Here is a 17,981-nt window from a genome sequence, read left to right on the forward strand (position 1 = left end):
ACACACACACACACACACACACACACACACACACACACACACACACACCATGATGAAGGTGTTTGCCTAGGAAAGAAGAATGGCCTGGCCTGTTTCATCCTTTGAAGGAAGAAGAAGGTAGGTTAAGCCACAGAAAAATTTTGAGACGGAAATGAATTATGCCACAAAAAATTTTAAGATGGATAAGAGCAAAATTGTCTCAATCCTTTCAGTAGAGGAGCAGGGAGAGAACACTTGTTTGTGAGGAACTGGAACTGGAGTATCCAAAAGGTCAGGAAAAATATGCATCAGATACCATGGGAAATTTGATAGTCACTATGAGATGAATAAAATCATTACTTGGCAGCAAGAAGGACTGAGTTGAGGTTAGACAGCATGATTTCCACTCTTATTTAACAATGCTTAGGAGTCTAGAATTGATAACAGAAGATGTAGATGATCAGGAGTGACTCAGTGTTGGTGATTGGCACACAAGATATGGGGGAAGGGCAGCGTCAAAATGATCCACCCTGGTGACTAGGCAATAGGGGAAAACTAATGAAAACAAGTAGAGGATTAGGATAAAAGGGAGAAATCAAAAGACTAGATCTTAAGGTGAGGACAAAGAACTGGTTCAAAAGAAAAAGTGGGGAGGTGGAACATAAGATTTGATCTAAGGCATGAACTCCCTTGGCAGTCTGGCAAAATCTATTGACCTCTTCTTAAAATAATATTTTTAAATAATTGAAGGAAATGCTAAATTTTACTTAATGGTTGGTAAAAATAATGATCTAATTTTTTTCTTATCCAATTTTATGTACTCCCTAAGATATATTGGTCCATGGGCCTCATGTTAAGAATCTCTAGTTTAAGCAGTCAGCAAGTATTTGAGCTCACAGAAGTTAGGAGACTTTGAATTCCAAAGTGTGGCTATGCTAGATGGCTCTGTGGATAGAGTGCTCGGCCTAGGGTCAGTAAGACCTGAGTTCAAATGTGACCTCAGACTAACTGTATGACCCTGGGCTTGAAGTATTTGCCTCAGTTTTGTCATCTATAAAATGAGCTGGAGAAGGAAATTGTGAACTATTCCAGTATCTTTGCCCAGAAAACCCCAAATGGGGACACAAACAGTCAGATAAGACTCAAAACAACTGAACAATAACAAAAATGGAATCAAGATTATTTTACCTTCTATACTTACTATACTATACTATACTATACTTACTACTATACCATACTTACCTACTATAAATATATATACAATGTGAGATTTAGGCTCAAACTAATAATTAGAGGTATTCAAAAATGGTGTGGGCTTTTTTGGGAGGTACTGCTTCCTCCTCATTAGTGGATCTTCTGATTAGAGATAGCGTGGAGGTAGAGTTGACTAATTAGTGATAAGGAAATTTGAGAATTCAGGTGCCCTAAATAGAAGTTATAACATTTGGAGGAGGGATCAAGGGTACAGTTGATGTGTTCCATTTTGGAAATCTTGAATGTGAGGGGTCTAGATCCAGGTAGAGGTATCTGCCTGTAGAAAATCAATGATATGGAACTAAAATTTAGGAAAGAGATGAAGCTGGATGTATAGATTTAGTAGTTATTGATATAGATATGATAATTGAGCCCACAGGGATTGATTTGTGTGCTAAAGGTGAAAACATATAGAAGAGGGCCCACTTGGAGATTGGAGATGGATAATGAACTAGCAAAGGGCATTGAAAAGTTAGGGGGTCAAAGTTAGGAAAGGGAAAGAGAAGCAAGGAAGATTAATAATAGATGCTAAGGGAGAAGTAAGTATCCAGGAGGAGGGAGTGGTCAGCAATGTCAGGAGTTAAAGAGAGGTCAAGGAGGATCCAAAGTCACAAAAAAGCATTGATTTTAACAATTAAGATAATGTTGGAAATTATAGAGAATGTAATTTCAGTGTAATGGTAGGGGGAAAAGCCAGAGTATAACGGGTTGAAAAGTGAGCGAGTGCAAAGGAGGTAAAAGGTAGGGCCAGGAGTTGGAAGAGAGAAGAGATATAATACTATTGCAGTCTGGGGGTGCTGGGAACCCGAAATTCACGGGCAAAAGGTGTGGGTCTGCCTCAAAAGAATTTGACTCAAACCTTCTTTTAGTCAGAGACAAAGTTTTATTGTATCACCAATAGAAGCAGGTGGGATTTTAAGAAACTGTGTTATTTATGATACCAATACAAGTGGTCCAGATTTTAAGAATCTGAGCAATTTAATGGGGGAAAGATGGACACCTTTATACAGAAAGACTGTGGGAAGATCTAGAAGTGATTAAGGAGTGGCAAATAGCGTGGGGTGGGGCCAGGTGCAGACAATGAAGGCCATAGTGAAAGGGTAGTTAAAAGGATTATTGACTGGGATGGGCCTGAGATCTGGGTTCAGGGGGTTTGGAGTAAAGGTCCCAAAGACACGGTCTTTTCCTTTTAGGGGTCCAATGTGAATCCCATCACCCATCAGTACAACTGCTTGAAAAGATGACAGGGGAAAGTGAAAGATGTTTTGTTTGGTTTTTTTTTTTTTAAAGAATGGGAAAATTCTGTTTATGTTTCTAGGCAGCAGAGAAAGAGGTAGTAGACAGGGAGAACTTGAAGATAATTTGAAGGAGGGAATAATCATCTGGGTAAACTCTTAAGGGGATGAGACTAAAAGCATGTGCAGGAGTTTTTACCTTGATAAAGCTAAAAGAAAGACACTTCTTCAGAGAACAGAGTGAGACTGATGAAGTTGGAATGGGGAGAATACACTATGAATGGTCTTGATTTTATAAGTAGGAAGACAGGTCATCTGATTAGATAATTGGAAATGGAGGCTTAATGAGAGAGAAGATTTGGAGAAGGGTCTATTCAAAATATAATTGAATTGAGATAGTAAGAGAATATCTAGCTGCCTTCAGTGATTTCAAGGCAATAGGGATTTATTAAATATTTACTATGTTCCAATAACTATGCTATGTATTCAGGATATAAATACAGGCAAAAGAAAGACAGACCTTTACCTCAAAGAGCTTGTAATCTAATAGGGAAAGACAGCACACAAAAGGGAACTAGAAGTGAAGAGAGGTACAAAGGAGGATGGGGGAAGGTACCCAGCAAAGGTATTGATGTCCAGAAAGTCAGAAGTGCAGGTGGGGGAGAAATGAAGGTGGACTAGCCTGGGCTTCTCCTCGGAATGGAGCCTTAGGAGCAATTTTAGGTCATTACATCAACGTGATCTACATCTCAGGGTGCTGAAAGGACAGTACCACTGTCAGTGGTCTTTGAAAGATCATGAAGGATCAAAGAGGTACTACAAGCCTGGATTCAGGCAAGTGTTATTACCATTTTCAAAATAAGGAAAGAGGCTAGAGTCTGAAAAATACAGGCCAATGAAATTGACTTTATTTTCTCACAAAATTTTAGAACACATTATTAAAGGAATGGTTTATTAATATTTATTTAGAAAAGGAAGTAGGGAGTACAAAGAGTCAATATGACTTATCACAAACAGATTATACCAGACTGACTTAATTTTATTTTTTGACAGAGTAGTTAGACAGGTAGGTCAGGGAACTGATGTAAACATGAACTGCCCCAGGAGGTGGGGGGATTCCCTTCACTGGATGATGATTTATGAGCAAAATCATAAAGGGCAAATCCTGTTCAAGTCTGGAGTTGACTAGAAGGCCCATGAAGGCCCTTCTAATTTGAAGGTCCTATGATTTTGTGACTTTAGGAAAGGCACAATGGAAATACACAGGGTAGCTGAGTCCGACTGAAGTGTAGAATACTTGTAGGTAGGGGTAGACAATGAGACTAGAAAAATTAATAGTAAAATCTTTAAGGGTTAGGGACTATGTGTATGTGTTCGAAGTCTTTATATCCCACATCAAACACAGTGTACTATACACAATAGGAACTTAATAAAAGTTTATTGTAGGAGCTGTATTACATAGGATCTTTGTTGAGAAGTTTAGACTTCGTATTATTGGCAACGTAACAGTGTTAATAAAGGTTTTAAAGAAGGAGGTGATGTGTGTAAATTTGGGTTTTAGGAAGATTAGTAGTGTGTGGAGAGTGGATTGCAGAGGTGAGAGTCAAAAGGCAGGGAGATTCATTAAGAAGCTCTCACACTACAGTAGCCAATACGAAAATAAAATACTGGACTAGATTGGTGACTATTAAGAAAACTCAAGATAGAATTTGGCAATTAGTTGATTACATATGTGGAGATGTGAAGAGCCAAAGATGACTCTGAAGATTAGTTGCTCATTGACAAGGAAGATGGTGCTGTTATAACAGACATAGAAATGTGAGGAGGAGGAGCTAGATTTACAGAACTTTCTGCAGATCTACTCCATTTTACTCTTTCTAGGCTTTGGATCTGGTCTAGTTACTTGATCTCAATGAATACTGGGTCTAACCAATGTCTGATCAAGGATCCCCATTACAACATTCCCGAAAAATGGTCCTTCAGACTTTGATCTCTAATCAGAAGATCCACTAATAAGGAAGAAGCAGTACCTCCCAAAAAAGCCCACTCCATTTTTGAATACTTCTAATTATTAGTTTGAGCCTAAATCTGTCCCCTCTTCACTTTGTATATATTACTTGTAGTTCTGTTTTCTGATTCCTCTTCTGCATGAAATAACCCTTTAATTACTGGTAGACAGATAAATCATGCCGTCTCCTACACGCTACACATCTCCTTTTTTGTCAGCCGTTTCTCACGTGGAATGATATTGAGTCTCTTCATCATCCTGGTTACCCTCCTTTGGACACCCTCCAGCTTATCAGTGACCTTATGAGACCCCAAACTGAGCACAGAGCTCAAGTCATAGTTATAGTCATAGTCTGACAGCAGGACTATCAGCTCCTTTTTTGAACACTGTTACTCTCTTAATGTAACTTGAGATCTCATTAGCATTGTTGATTCCTATTGAGGTTACAGTTTACTGGTACCTCCAAATCTTCTTAAGATGAATTGTTATCTAGCTCAACCCATTTGGCATGTTCTGTAGGGTTAGTTAGCAATAATGAGAGTTATAGCTCAAAAGGTATGCTACAAATTGGGGAAGGCATTGAATGCCAGTCTTAGAGGTTTGTACTTTTTTTTTCCATGTTATTTAATAAAGGGTCATTGAAGGTGTTAGAGCAGGGTGTAGGGTAGGATAGGGTGGATATGTGTGGATATAATCAAAGTGATGTTTTAGGAAGATTAATTTGACAGCACTGTGTACAATGAATTAGAAATATGAGAAGCTGGAAGTGAGGATACTAGTTTTGAAGTTATTCTCTTAGGCCTGAAGTAGGGTAATTGGAATGGGAAGAGAAAGAAAAGGACTAGATGGGTAAACAGGGTTAAGGTATGAGGGAGAGAAATCAGGTACTGGGTTTCCAATAAACTCTACTGATTAATGAAAACTGGGTCTTGACCAGAATATCTTAATGTCAACTCAGATTCACCACGTACAAAATTTAGTGCATCATCTTCTCCACTAAACCTGCCACTCCACCTAACTTCCCTATTTTTTCAAATGGCACCACCATCTTCTGAGTCACTCAGGCCCATACCATCAGCATAATTCTGAATTTTATGTTTCCTTTACCTCCCACATTCAAGCAACCGCTAAGTCCTGTTGATTCTACCCCCACAGCCTTTCTTGTATCTGTCCGCTTCTTTCCAGTTTCACTGTCACTACCCAAATGACCTCAAGCATCTTTGTATCATTGGCATGTATTCCTAACTGATTTTTCTCCCCATAATCTTCCCCCAATCCATCATTCACACAGCTGCCAAAGTAATCTTCCTGATATCCAGCTTTGACCAGATAAGTTCCCTACTCAAAACCAGGTTTTCTGTTGTCTGCCAGAAAAATTACAAACTCAGCCTGGCATTTAAGACCATCCACCAGTCCATCTCTAACCTGTTTTTCTAGCCTTGTGTCACAATAGTTTCTTTTATGCTGTTTACCTTCTAGCCAAACTGGACTATAGTTTCCCAATTCCATTTTACATCATTTTGTATCTTTACAAAGTCCTTTCACTTTTTCTGAAGTATATTTGCTTCCTCATTTTTGCTTGTTGAAATCCTTGTTCTTTAAGGCTCAGCTCGGGTACTTATAATACATGACTTCCGATTTCCCTGTTTATTTGTAAATTCTTTGAGGGCTAGCTTTATTCTTGTTTTCATCTGTAAATTTCAAAGCCTACATACAGTACCCTACATATAGTAGACACTTAATAATGTTTTTGTAAATGCAATTTTATTTTTATTTTCAGCTCCAAATTATCTCCCTCCCTCCACCTCCTTTTCTACCCATTGAGAAAGCAAGAAGAATCAAAAAGAATTATATACCATTAATAAATGTTTGTTAAATTGAATTGAGCCTGTGAATGGAGTTTTAGCTACCTCTAGAGACTCATTTATTTCTTTGCTTTTGCATTTTTTTTCTCTGTTTCTTGGTAAATATTTCTTAGAAAACCAACCTGGTCCTTGTTGAACTACAAATAAAATGTATTAATAAAAAAACCTCCCTCTCACTTGTTGGTCAGGACAGACGGGCTGAAGGAGCAGTATATTAGAGAGGCCAGGGAATTGTGTGTTGGGGACAGAGCTCAGATAAGCTCTGCAAAGTCTAGAAAGAGCTAGGGTGGCATAGAGAATGAGAACCCAGGAGGGACAGACTTGAAGCAAATTGTAGACATTAGTTCTTTCCTGCCTAAGTGTCTCTCTCTCACAGATGAGTTTTCTATTTTTTGGAGAAGATCATCTTCATCTGCCCTGGACTTTTCAATATCCATGTCAGGTGGTGGAGCCCCCTCTCCTGAGAGAAAGGAGGTTGAGTATGTATTCCTCCCAGAGGCTTCTGCATGTGAGTGAGAGAGAAAAGGGGGAAGAAAAGGGAAGCATAGGAAATGGTACATTCTTCCAATGTTGCAATCTTCAAGGGACGTAGAGTTTTTGATCATTCAGATTTCCTCTCTCTCCTGAGATAGGGAACAAAGTCTGAACAGATGTTGGGCTCTAAGCACAGATAAAATGAGAAGATGTACTCAAAACACTTTGTGAATTGTAAAGCACTATATGAATGTGAGCTTTTATTATTATTATTCTTATTCCCAGAATGTCTTTTATGACATTTTATTTGATCTCTGATGGGTGATGGGGGTTCTGTTTATTCCCTCAGCTTTAACTTGGAACCTGGCTATGACTTTCTTCACATCTATGATGGTTTGGACTCCCATAGCCCCCTGATTGGGAGCTTCTATGGCTCTCAGCTCCCAGAGCGCATTGAGAGCAGCAGCAACAGCTTATTCCTGGCCTTCCGTAGTGATGCGTCTGTGAGCAATTTGGGCTTCGTCATCGATTACACAGGTAATGAACCAGATGTTAGGAGGGGCCGGCTATAGTTTCCAAAAACATTAGACCAAAGGGAGTGGGGATGGGGGTGGTGATGGTGGCGGGTAAGGGGTGCAATCATTATGTCATGGAGGAAAGAGCCATAGCCTGAAATTCAGAAATTTGGGTTCTACTATTAACTATCTGTATTCTTAGGCAAGCCACTTCTTCATAGGCCTCAGTAAAATGAAAATGAGGGGATTGAAACTGTTAATCACTAAAGTCTCTTCCAGTTATATTATGTACCTGGGGCTCTGTCCAATTTGCAGTGTCCTTTCCCAAGAAAGCAGGGGAAGAAAACAGGAGGGACACTTGGACAGTTCTCTTGACTTCTTAGGCATGGTCCTTTCTGACTCAGGAAGGAACTTCCTCTTGGAGACAGGTGAGAAACCATCTCAATCAAAAGGCACATCAGCTTCCTTTGGAACCATATCCTGTCTCCTGCCCACACATTCAGGGGGCAATAACCATAATATTGGTAAGCATAACATTGCACTGCGTCTCTAATCTTCTTTATATTTCTGGGTTCCATGTTCTCCATTCTTTCTTTACCTAGCACCAACCAAACCACACATACATTCTAATTACACATAAATACAACCTATGTATTTAGTTCAGTTATCGTGTGAGCCCTGTATGTGTTCTTCTCTTGTTTTTTGTATTCTGATGTTATTGGTAATACATGATTCTATTTCTTTTCTACCCTGCTTTTGTATCTATTCCTATGCTACTCCATTCCCCTATTTCTGTCACTTGAAGCTTTCCTATAAACATCTACACTAGAATTGTTACTCTACTTCTCTTGTCCTTTCCCTTCCTTAGAAAACCAGACTCTCCCTCCTTTGACATTTCTCTTTGAGACTCATCTAAATCTGTGCCACCTGAAGACTCAGGTTCCTGTCTTGTTTCTTGTCCTCCAGAGGAGCAACCATTTCCCTGCTCTTTTCAAAATTTTTTTTAATGTTCTTTAACTTCTTTATTGATTTGTTTTTTTTCTTTTCTCTGCCATTACTTCCAGAAATCTGCTTCCTGTATTTCTTCCTTTTCTCTAGCCCCATCATGAGTAGTGCTACTTTATGTTCCCAACATTTTGGATCCAGCTGCATCCATTTTGCCCTAATGGTACCTTCTGTACCATAAGTCAGCTTTCTTTCCATAGCAGTCCTTAGACAGAAGGTCCTGATGTATCCTTGTCTTTCTTATTTGGCCCCATAGTCCTCTCCATTTCCCAGACCATACGTATAGTATTCTTTTAGCTGCCCATGATAATATTTCTGCTTCCTAAATGAGAAACACAGAGCAGGTGATTAATACCTTTGTTTCCTTGCCATAGTTATGTCTGGTACATTCCCCCGTTTTATGGCCAGACAGGTTCCGGAAGTTGCTAATATGCCACACTGTATTTTTAACCAAGTACTGATGTCTCATTGTTTTGTTCCTAAATAGAATGTATAATCTTTAGTCTAGACCCACTTATTGGCATCTCTCTTCCTGCCATGCTGGTTCATTTTCTTCCTCTGAAGTCCCCCAGAATATAGTCCACATATCTGCTGCAGGGAAGTTCATATCAAATGCCTTATTTCTTGGGATTTGAATGGCAGCAAAGTTCTTGTTTGTCTTTCCCAACTGAATCAGTAATTCAGGTCATCACCATACCCTCTTGTTAGGCAGGGCTCTATCCCTTGTGCACTGAATAAAAGGGCAGATTATTCTTCTCTTTTTCAGTAATCTTGAGCCTCAAGGAAATAGGCAGCAGCCATCATCATCATCACTTACTTTTAGATAGTATTTTATTGTTATAAAGCACTTCATTTTGATCTTTGCAATAAATAGCCTTGAAAGGTAAGTAATGGAAGTATGATTGTCCTCATTTTACAGTTGTGGACACTGAGGCCCAAGGAAGTGAAGGGAGTTGCCTATGGTTACATTAAAATATCAGAAGTAGTACTTGAACCCAAATCTTTTAGCTCTTGAGTCTAGTGCTCTTTCATTTACCTCATAGTTTCTCTTTTACATGAGATTGGAGAGAGTGTCCATGAAAAAAGTAGGATGGTTCTTGCTCTTGGTCTTATTTTCTGAGCCATGACCTCTGGTGGTATATTTGTAAGTAGTCAGGGGAAGGTTGCAGAAGCCATCTCTCTAGGGGAAGAGTGTTGTCTTTTTTATGCGCCTGGTGCCCAAGTCTATGCTTCCACTAGCTTTTGGGTGCCAAGCACAGAGTATTTGCTATGTACAGCTCAAGCAAGAACTAAGGATCTGAGAGGATCAGTAGCAGAAGCAGTGGTAGAAGTTATGCCTAACAAGTTGGAGTTGAGCACAAAGAAAGAAAGCACAAGATATTGTGGGTGAATCACTTGGGATCCTGTACCTTTCCTAGGAGAAGTTAATCCATCATAAAGGGACTGGTGAGAATATTGCTGGTAAGAAAAATACTTTATGACTATGTCCTGGACATATGAGGAGTGGAGTTGGTATACATGACATCTATTTCAGTGACTGAACAACAGTTCTCTGATATCAAGCCCATGTCTAATAGCCTTTTGTACAAAGAAACTTGGAAACTTAATGGCTAGAGACTGTGGCTAGCTGTCTTGTCATTTCAAGGACAATTGAATCAGAGCTTTAATGTCTTACTGCCTTTAAACTATTCTATTAGAGACACAATTCAAAACACATATTCCATTGATGGAAGGTCAGTAGAGTCTTCTTTTTATTTATCGAATGGCACAGTGTTGCTGTTGGTTTTGACAAGGTCTATGTGACTAGTTCTATTCTGTTGTCCCCCTCCAAGTTGGTAATTATTTCTTGAGCAGAAGGTTAGTTGATCTCAATACAATAATTTTTATGATAATGTATATAAATGCATGTTGAAACAGGTGTACCAAGCAGTTCCAAACCACCTTCTCATTTAACTTTCCGGATTATAGGGAGAGAAGTTAGAATTGATTCTGACTGTTTGGAGGAAGGAAAAACAGAGACCTAGAGAGAGTTAATGTCTTTTCTGAGACCAAAAACAGCTGTGACAAAACATAGCCATTATCATTGTCCATTATTTATATATAATTATGAAATGGTAACATTATCTTGGGTACATTAGAGATATCTGGTCAAGCCTTCTCATTTTACAGAGGAGAAAACTGAGGGCCAGAGAGTGGATATACAAATAATTCCTGACTGACCTAGAACCCAGGCTGCTTGGCTTTTAGTCCAGTGCTGTTTCCACCCCACACACCATACTCTTATCTCACTAGAGGAATAGCTTAGGCCTGGGAAGAGGCTGAGCATATCTATATGATCTGTTGGCACTCCATTCATTCATTCAGCAAGCATATATTAAGTGCCTCTTTATGCCAAAGACTTTATTAGGTTCTAGGAATATAAAAACAAAAATAGAAATCCCTGATCTTAAAGATCTTACTTTCTGCTGGATGAGTTCTTCTATAGAAACTAGTACAGATAACAAATAGAACCAGTGTGATGTAATGGAAAGAGCATTCATTTGACTGGATCAGATGAACTGGGTTTGAGTCTTTTAATAGCTGTTTGACTCTGGTAGTCATAATTTCTCTGAGTTTCTGTTTCCTCATTTTAAAAAAGAAATACTAATGCTTGCACTACCTGCCTAATAAGTAGGGAATGCATGGGGGTCGAGATGAGAGTCTGAAATCATGCCACAGTATTGTTATGATAATAATTGTATTCAAATCATCCCAAAACTCCTTCTTTGTTGTGAGAATCAAATCAAATTAGATAATATATCATATGACCATAAAGCACTAAGTAAATGTCACCCAGTATTATGTAATATTATAATAATGAAATAAATGACATAAAATAATCACAACAAGAAACAATACTTGAATTCTTCTTCAGTGTCATTCTTCCAAGCCCTGATATTTGCAATGATATCTTGCTTTTCTAGATAATTTGCAAACTATCAGACCTGAGAATTAATCAAAACCCTAATTATAATTTACAAAGAAGGGGGAAGGTGAAGCCAAGGAAGAAAAAAAAAAAACCAAATCTAAACCCTCCTGGAGCTATTGTCCTAACTAGAATTTTATTTCCATGACCACAGTGAACCCTGCAAGAGTTTCTATCAGGCAGAAATCACATAATCACATCTAGGCTAGCAGGAGTAAGGCATCTAGTCAATCAGTCAACAAATATTTATTAAGTGCTTACTATGTGCAAGACACTATGCTAAGCTCTGTAGATAGAAAGAGGCAAAAGTCAGTTCCTGTTCTCAAGGAATTCATACTCTAACAGAGGAGACAACACGCAAACAACCATGTACAAACAAATTATATACAATATAAATTAGAACTTACCAACAGAGAGAAGTCACTAATTTTGAAAGGACACCAGCCTATCTGAGATGCAGGTTAATGTTGTCAGTAGGCTGATGAGTGGATGTGGCAGATGTCAGGCAACAAGAAACCCTACAGAGAAGAACAGGCAAAAACTTTTGGGGCCTGGTGTCTTCCCTAGTTTGGGGTAGGTTTTAATCAGTTAGCCATATCACCATTCTTCCAATGCTTTGATGTTAATAATTAGTAGAAGTTGGACCTCAGGTGGTTGCTCTGCCTTGTAACCTGCCATGTGGTTTTATTGGAAAGATCAGTGAACTCAAGTCTTGTTATTGGAGTTCTAGTTCCACCTCTACCACTAATGGGCTATATGACTCCTCTCTGGTCAATTAATCAGTCAGGCATCAAGCAGGGATTATTATTTTATGATCCTTGGTTTCATCATCCCTGCAGTGAGGGAACTAGACTCAATAATTCTTAAAGTGCTTTACAGTTTTCAAGTCTCTGGTTGATAGGGACAAAGCTTCAGTGGAAGAGTGTGCTGCCCAGCTGATATCTTCAGATCTAAAAGTTTCTATCACCAGTGAGGCCTGCCTTAGATATGCTTATGCATACGAGCCATGTGACTACTAATACTTACAGAATAATGGAGTTGTATTTCATGATTAGACCATGTCACTTGCTTGCCCAAGAACTTTTAGTGGCTTCTCATTGTCTCTAAGGTCAAATGCAAACTCTTCAGCCTAGAATTTGGAGAAGCAATGTTGTACAGTGAGGGAGCTCTGGATTGAAAGTCCAGAGACCTGGCTTCACTTTCTACCTCCTAGACTCAGGAGCACCTGTGAGCACTGTACCTTGTGAATCTTAAAGCATTGTACAAATGTTAACTATTATAATATCCTCCACAGTATTTCCAACCTTCCTTTATAGACTTATTTCGTATTATTCTTCTTGATATACTTTTTTGTACTATAGTCAAATTTAATCTTCATCCTTCTTGACTTTAGCTGTTTTTTTAATATTGTCAGCCATCCCCTCCTTCTGAATATCTTTCCTTCCTGGGCATTGATGCACCACTTTCTCAGTCTCCTTTGCTGGATCATTATCCATGTCCTGCTTCCTATACATAGGTCTAACTCAGGGTTCTGGGGCTTCCCTTCTTTTTTTCTGTGTACTTCCACTAGGATTCCATCAATTCCCATGGGTTTAATGATCATTTCTATGCAAATAACTTCTAATACTGCATATCCAGGCTTTATCTATTTTTTTCTCCTGAACTCCAGTTCTTCATTACTAACTGCCTGCTGGAAATTACCTGGTTGTCCCATAGATTTCTGAAATTCATTATTCAGAAAATGGAACCTCACCCCTCTTTCCAATTTCTTCCCTATTTATGTGAGGGCAACACGGGTACTTTCAACCCAACTTATTTTCCCTTACCTTCTACTGCTAGTCAGTTGTTGAATCTTGCTGGTCCTTCTCCACAGCATCTCTTTCATCAGTAATTTCTCTCCACTTACATATCCAAATTCATGCTTTTATCATGAATTTTCACCTGAACTGAATTAGTCTTTTTGCTTCCAGGTCTCGTCCTTCTCTAGTTTCTACTCCATATAACTATCATTCATGCTTTTAGTGTGACAAAGAATGGGGAGGTAGGTCATGCAGTATATAGAGTGCCAAGCCTGGAGTCAGTAAGACTCATCTTCCTGAGTTCAGATCTGGCCACTAGCTGTGTGACTCTGGGCAAGTCACTTAACCTTGTTTGCCTCACTTTCCTCATCTATAAAATGAGCTGGAGAGGGAAATGGCAAACCACCCCAGTATCTTTGCCAAGAAAACACCAAATGGGATCATGAAGAGTCAGGCATGACTGAAATGACTGAACAACAACTTGTAACAAAGGCAAAAGTCAATCCCTTTCCTCAAGGAACTCATATTCTGATTGGGGAGACAACATGCAAACAATCATGTACATTCAAGATATGTACAGTGTAAATGTAGGCAATCTCAGAGGGAAGGCCCTAACATTATCACTTCTTGTAGAAGCTCGAATTTGAACTGAGATTTAAAGAAAGCTAGGGAAGCCAGGAAATAAAGAGAAGTAGGGAAAGCATTCCAGGCATGGGGTACAGCCGGTGAAAAGGCATGAAGTTGGAAGAGGGAGTATTATGTATGACGAACAGCATAAAGGCCATTGTCACTGGATCATAAAGTATGTGGAAGAAAGTAAAATGTAAGAAGATTGAAGATGTAGGAAGGGCTTTAAATGTCAAACAGAGAGCTTTACATTTGTTCCTGGGGGTAACAGATAAGATCATTGATAGGATAAGAGGGCAAGGACCTCAAGCACAGAGGATATTGTAGAAGTGAACTGGTTCACCTATTGGTAGACATGAGGAAGAAAGAATAGTGTAGTCAGAGTAGAGGTGATGGACTGGGAAAGAATTGATGAGTAGAGGGACTGGAGGTCACCTCAAGGATGAAAAATAAAGGTAGAGCAAGCATAGGGAAAGATAAATTTATAAAAGAGCACAGTGAGATAAAGGAATTTCAGAGTTCATAAACATGGAACAGAACATTTGTGAGTGATGGCGAGATTAAGAGTGTGATCGTCTGTGTGTGTAGTTGGAGTAGAGGATTCCATCAAGGGAAATGAGTATGGGATTAGTGATTTTCCTAATATTCGAATCTGATCATGTAACTCCCCTCCTCAGGAAGTTTCAATGGCTCCCACTGGGAGCCACTAGGATCAAATTTAAACTCTTCTGGTTGGCATTTAAATTCATTTAGAATATGAATGTAATTTATCTTTTAAAATTGATTCTGCAAGTTATACTGCATCTTCACGTATCCTCTGTTTCACCTTAATTGGCCCACTTGCAGTTCCTCATACATAATATTCCATCTCTTTCCTCTGCCTTCACTTACACAAGTTATTCTTCATTCCTGAAATATTTTCCTTCTTCACCTCTTTCTCTTGGAAACACTGATTCTCCTCAAGGTTGAGCTCAAGGCCTTTCTACTGGAATTGTAATCATTTTGTATTTATTTATCTATATACAAGCTGTTTCCCTGCAGTAGAATGTAAGCTCTATGAGGGCAGGGCCTTTTTGTCTTCACGTCCTGAACACCTAACACAGTACCTGGCAGAGTAGGCACTTAGTAAATGTTGGTTGACTTGAATTTACAGGACCACTAGCTATTCCCATCTTATACTATGATATATTTGCATAGAATATCACCCATATTCATAATATACTCCTTTCTCTCTTAAGAATCCTTTTCTATCCTTAAGGTACCACCCAGGTGCCACTTTCTCTGTGCAATGTTTTTGGATTCCCTTAGATGTTAGGATTCTCTTCCTCCTCAAATTACCTTGCATTTACTTGTCTAGATATACACTATTCCTTGAGGACAGGTATGGTTTAAGTTGGTCTTTCTTTCCCCAGCACCTAGCACTGTGTTTTTGAACTTGGTAGTCACTTAGATGTTTATTGATTTACAATCTGTCTATTGTGATCAAGGATGTATATACTGAAATGTTTCAGAAATGTCAGTTGGGAGTTAAAGTGATTATAGCATAGCTTTTTCTGAATTCCTCTGAGAAACTTAACAAACTTTGCTTCTGGGTTATATCAGTGGAAGCCCTACCTGGAGGTAGTGGAACGGATGAGGTGACATTAGCTCTAGGATTCCACTCTAAGTAAGAGATTTTTGGAAATGAAATCAGAGATCTCACAGCCACAACTCCCTGCCTCTGAAACCGAGGTGTTTCCCATCAGATCATGTTGATTGCAGATGGGGAAATAACGATTTGTTCTTTTTCAGAAAATCCCCGGGAGTCATGTTTTGATCCTGGTTCCATTAAGAATGGAACACGAACTGGAACAGATCTGAAGTTGGGTTCCACCATCACGTACTACTGTAATGGAGGCTATGTGATTGAGGGTACCTCTACACTGACCTGCATCCTGGCAACAGATGGGAAGCCTGTGTGGAACAAGCCCCGACCCATCTGTACAGGTTATATGACTCTGGATGTGATTAGCTTAGAAGAAGAACCTTCCAGGGTGGGCTCCAGTGAAGCCATGGGAGGGCATAACCAAGGGAGAGAGGATTGTGGAACCAGAGTAGAGAAAACTACATGGAACAGAGGCACAGTTTAGAAGGGATATCTGTATAAAGGAGAGATTAATGACTTTCAGGCCTGCTCTGCCAAAGGTGTTTATTAAGACAGCTTTTGGTGGCATGAGGACAGGGTTACTAATTTTCTGCAAAACTGTTTGTCTACTCTGATCTCCTACACTCGCCCCATCCTCCGTCCTGTGGCTGTTTCCTACTAATACCTTTTGAAGTGGTGGCCAGATAACTAAGGTATTAGATTAAAACAAAAAGTATGAGGAATATAAGGTATTGGTGAGTAAAATATTATCAGATAAAGTGTGGTTCAACTAAGCAAATTTTTAGCCTGATAAGTGAGGCCACAGTAGTTAACTCAAATGTTTGCTAGATTATGTAAGTATTGGATAACTCTGATTTAGGTGATAACTAAGGTGTCAGAATCCCAGCTCAACCACTTATTGTCTTTATGAGAGTGAACAAATCACTTGTCTCTGGGCATAGCTTATTCATCTCTAAAATGAAGGGGTTGAACTAGATGAGCTTTAAGATCCCTTCTGCTTTCAAATCTAGAATAATAGAAGTAAGGGTTGGTGTTTTAAAAATATGACCCTTCAGGGTTATTTTAATTTTAATGCAGCCCTTGGAGACTGTATATCTTGCCCTCTACTCTGACCGTCCATTATTACAAGGATGTTATCCTTGTAATCCAAGTCAAGCCTCTCTCTTATAGGTGCAGTTTTCCTTTAAGTTAGAACGCCTTAATTTTTTTGTGTGTCATGAACCCCTTTGTTAATCTGGTGAAGTCTTTGGACACCTTCTCACAATCATCTTTTTAAATGCATAAACTAAAATACAATGGATTACAAAGGAAATCAACTGAATTTAAATATAGTTATCAAAATATTTTTTTTAAAAAAAGACATAGATCACAGATTAGGAACTGCTGTTTTAAGTATAGCTTCTTCCTCTTGCCTATACCTTTTGGGAAAGCATATTTCCTTCACCCCTCAGAGAATAACAATTTAACCTGCCTTTTCAGAAAGTTGGCTGGTCAGAGCTGTAGAACAAAGGAAGGCCATATGATGAGGAGAGAAGTGAATATTAAGAACTTAGGTACTGGTTGGGCTTCATTGCGACAAGAAGGAGCTGTTGGGCCCTCAGTCAAAATCTTCCTCTGAGGTCCAGCATGTTCCTTTCCAGGGAAGCATGGGTTTCTGTGAAAAGGCTGACCCATTTTCCCAGATGAGCATAAAGAGATGAAATGAACATGAGTGTGGACATTCGGGTTTGTTTTTCTTTTGTTTTGTTTTGTTTTGTTTTTGTTTTTTCAAAAACATTGGCTTAGAAACCCTGTGTTTGGACTGGCCAGAATCACTTGCTCTTCAGTTCATTCTTACAACAACAACAATGCTTTCACTTTTCCAACTCTCAACAGGCCCCTGTTGCCACCCCTAGAATGTTAGGGCCTCTGTTCTTTCCCACTGAAAACGTACTTGTAGCCCATGTTCTCAGGCCTAGTTTATCTAGGAGCAATAGATAAGAATTTGTTATTTTATCATTTAAATACATGACAGGGCAGGTAGGTTGCACAGTGGATAGAGCACTGGGCTTAGAATTAAGAAAACTCATCTTGCAGGGTTCAAATCCGGCCTCAGACATTTACTAGCTGTGTGACCCTGTTTGCCTCAGTCCTTCATCTGTAAAATAAGCTGGAGAAGGAAATGGCAAACCACTCTAGTATCTTTGCCAAGAAAACCCCAAAAGGGATCATGAAGAGTCTGACATGACTGAACCAACTCAACAACAACAAAAATGCATGCAAGTCAGTGTGATCTCTTCTCATTCTTAAGAAGGCCCTTAAGGGACATACCAATTGATGGGTTGGTCACAGAGATATTCTTAGGGTAAGAAGACCTCCTTTCTCACTTCTTACATGACATCATTTCCCTATGCTATCCTGAAGTGGGGGTGGGGGAATGCTACTGAATAGGGAAAGAGGAAGCTGATGGTCACCTGCCCCTCTTTTTTTTTCTTTCAGCACCCTGTGGGGGCCAGTATGTGGGTTCTGATGGGGTTGTCTTATCCCCCAATTACCCTCAAAATTATACACGTGGACAAGTTTGCCTGTATTTTATCGTGGTGCCAAAGGACTATGGTATGTTCCCTCTGT

At 39.2% G+C, this 17,981-nt stretch overlaps 1 protein-coding gene across 1 annotated transcript in view; it reads left to right on the forward strand.

Annotated features, from left to right (window-relative positions):
* The window catches only part of CSMD2 (CUB and Sushi multiple domains 2), a 914,813-nt gene that overhangs the window by 705,597 nt on the left and 191,235 nt on the right, over positions 1–17,981 (forward strand). The window contains exons 29-31 of the mRNA XM_027864466.1: positions 7,165–7,352; positions 15,518–15,712; positions 17,850–17,966. Coding sequence (XP_027720267.1) covers positions 7,165–7,352; positions 15,518–15,712; positions 17,850–17,966 — 500 coding nt within the window. The remainder of the gene's footprint in view (positions 1–7,164; positions 7,353–15,517; positions 15,713–17,849; positions 17,967–17,981) is intronic.

The sequence above is a fragment of the Vombatus ursinus genome, unplaced genomic scaffold (genome assembly GCF_900497805.2).
Source record: "Vombatus ursinus unplaced genomic scaffold, bare-nosed wombat genome assembly UNPS02014775.1, whole genome shotgun sequence".
Taxonomy (NCBI): Eukaryota; Metazoa; Chordata; class Mammalia; order Diprotodontia; family Vombatidae; genus Vombatus; species Vombatus ursinus.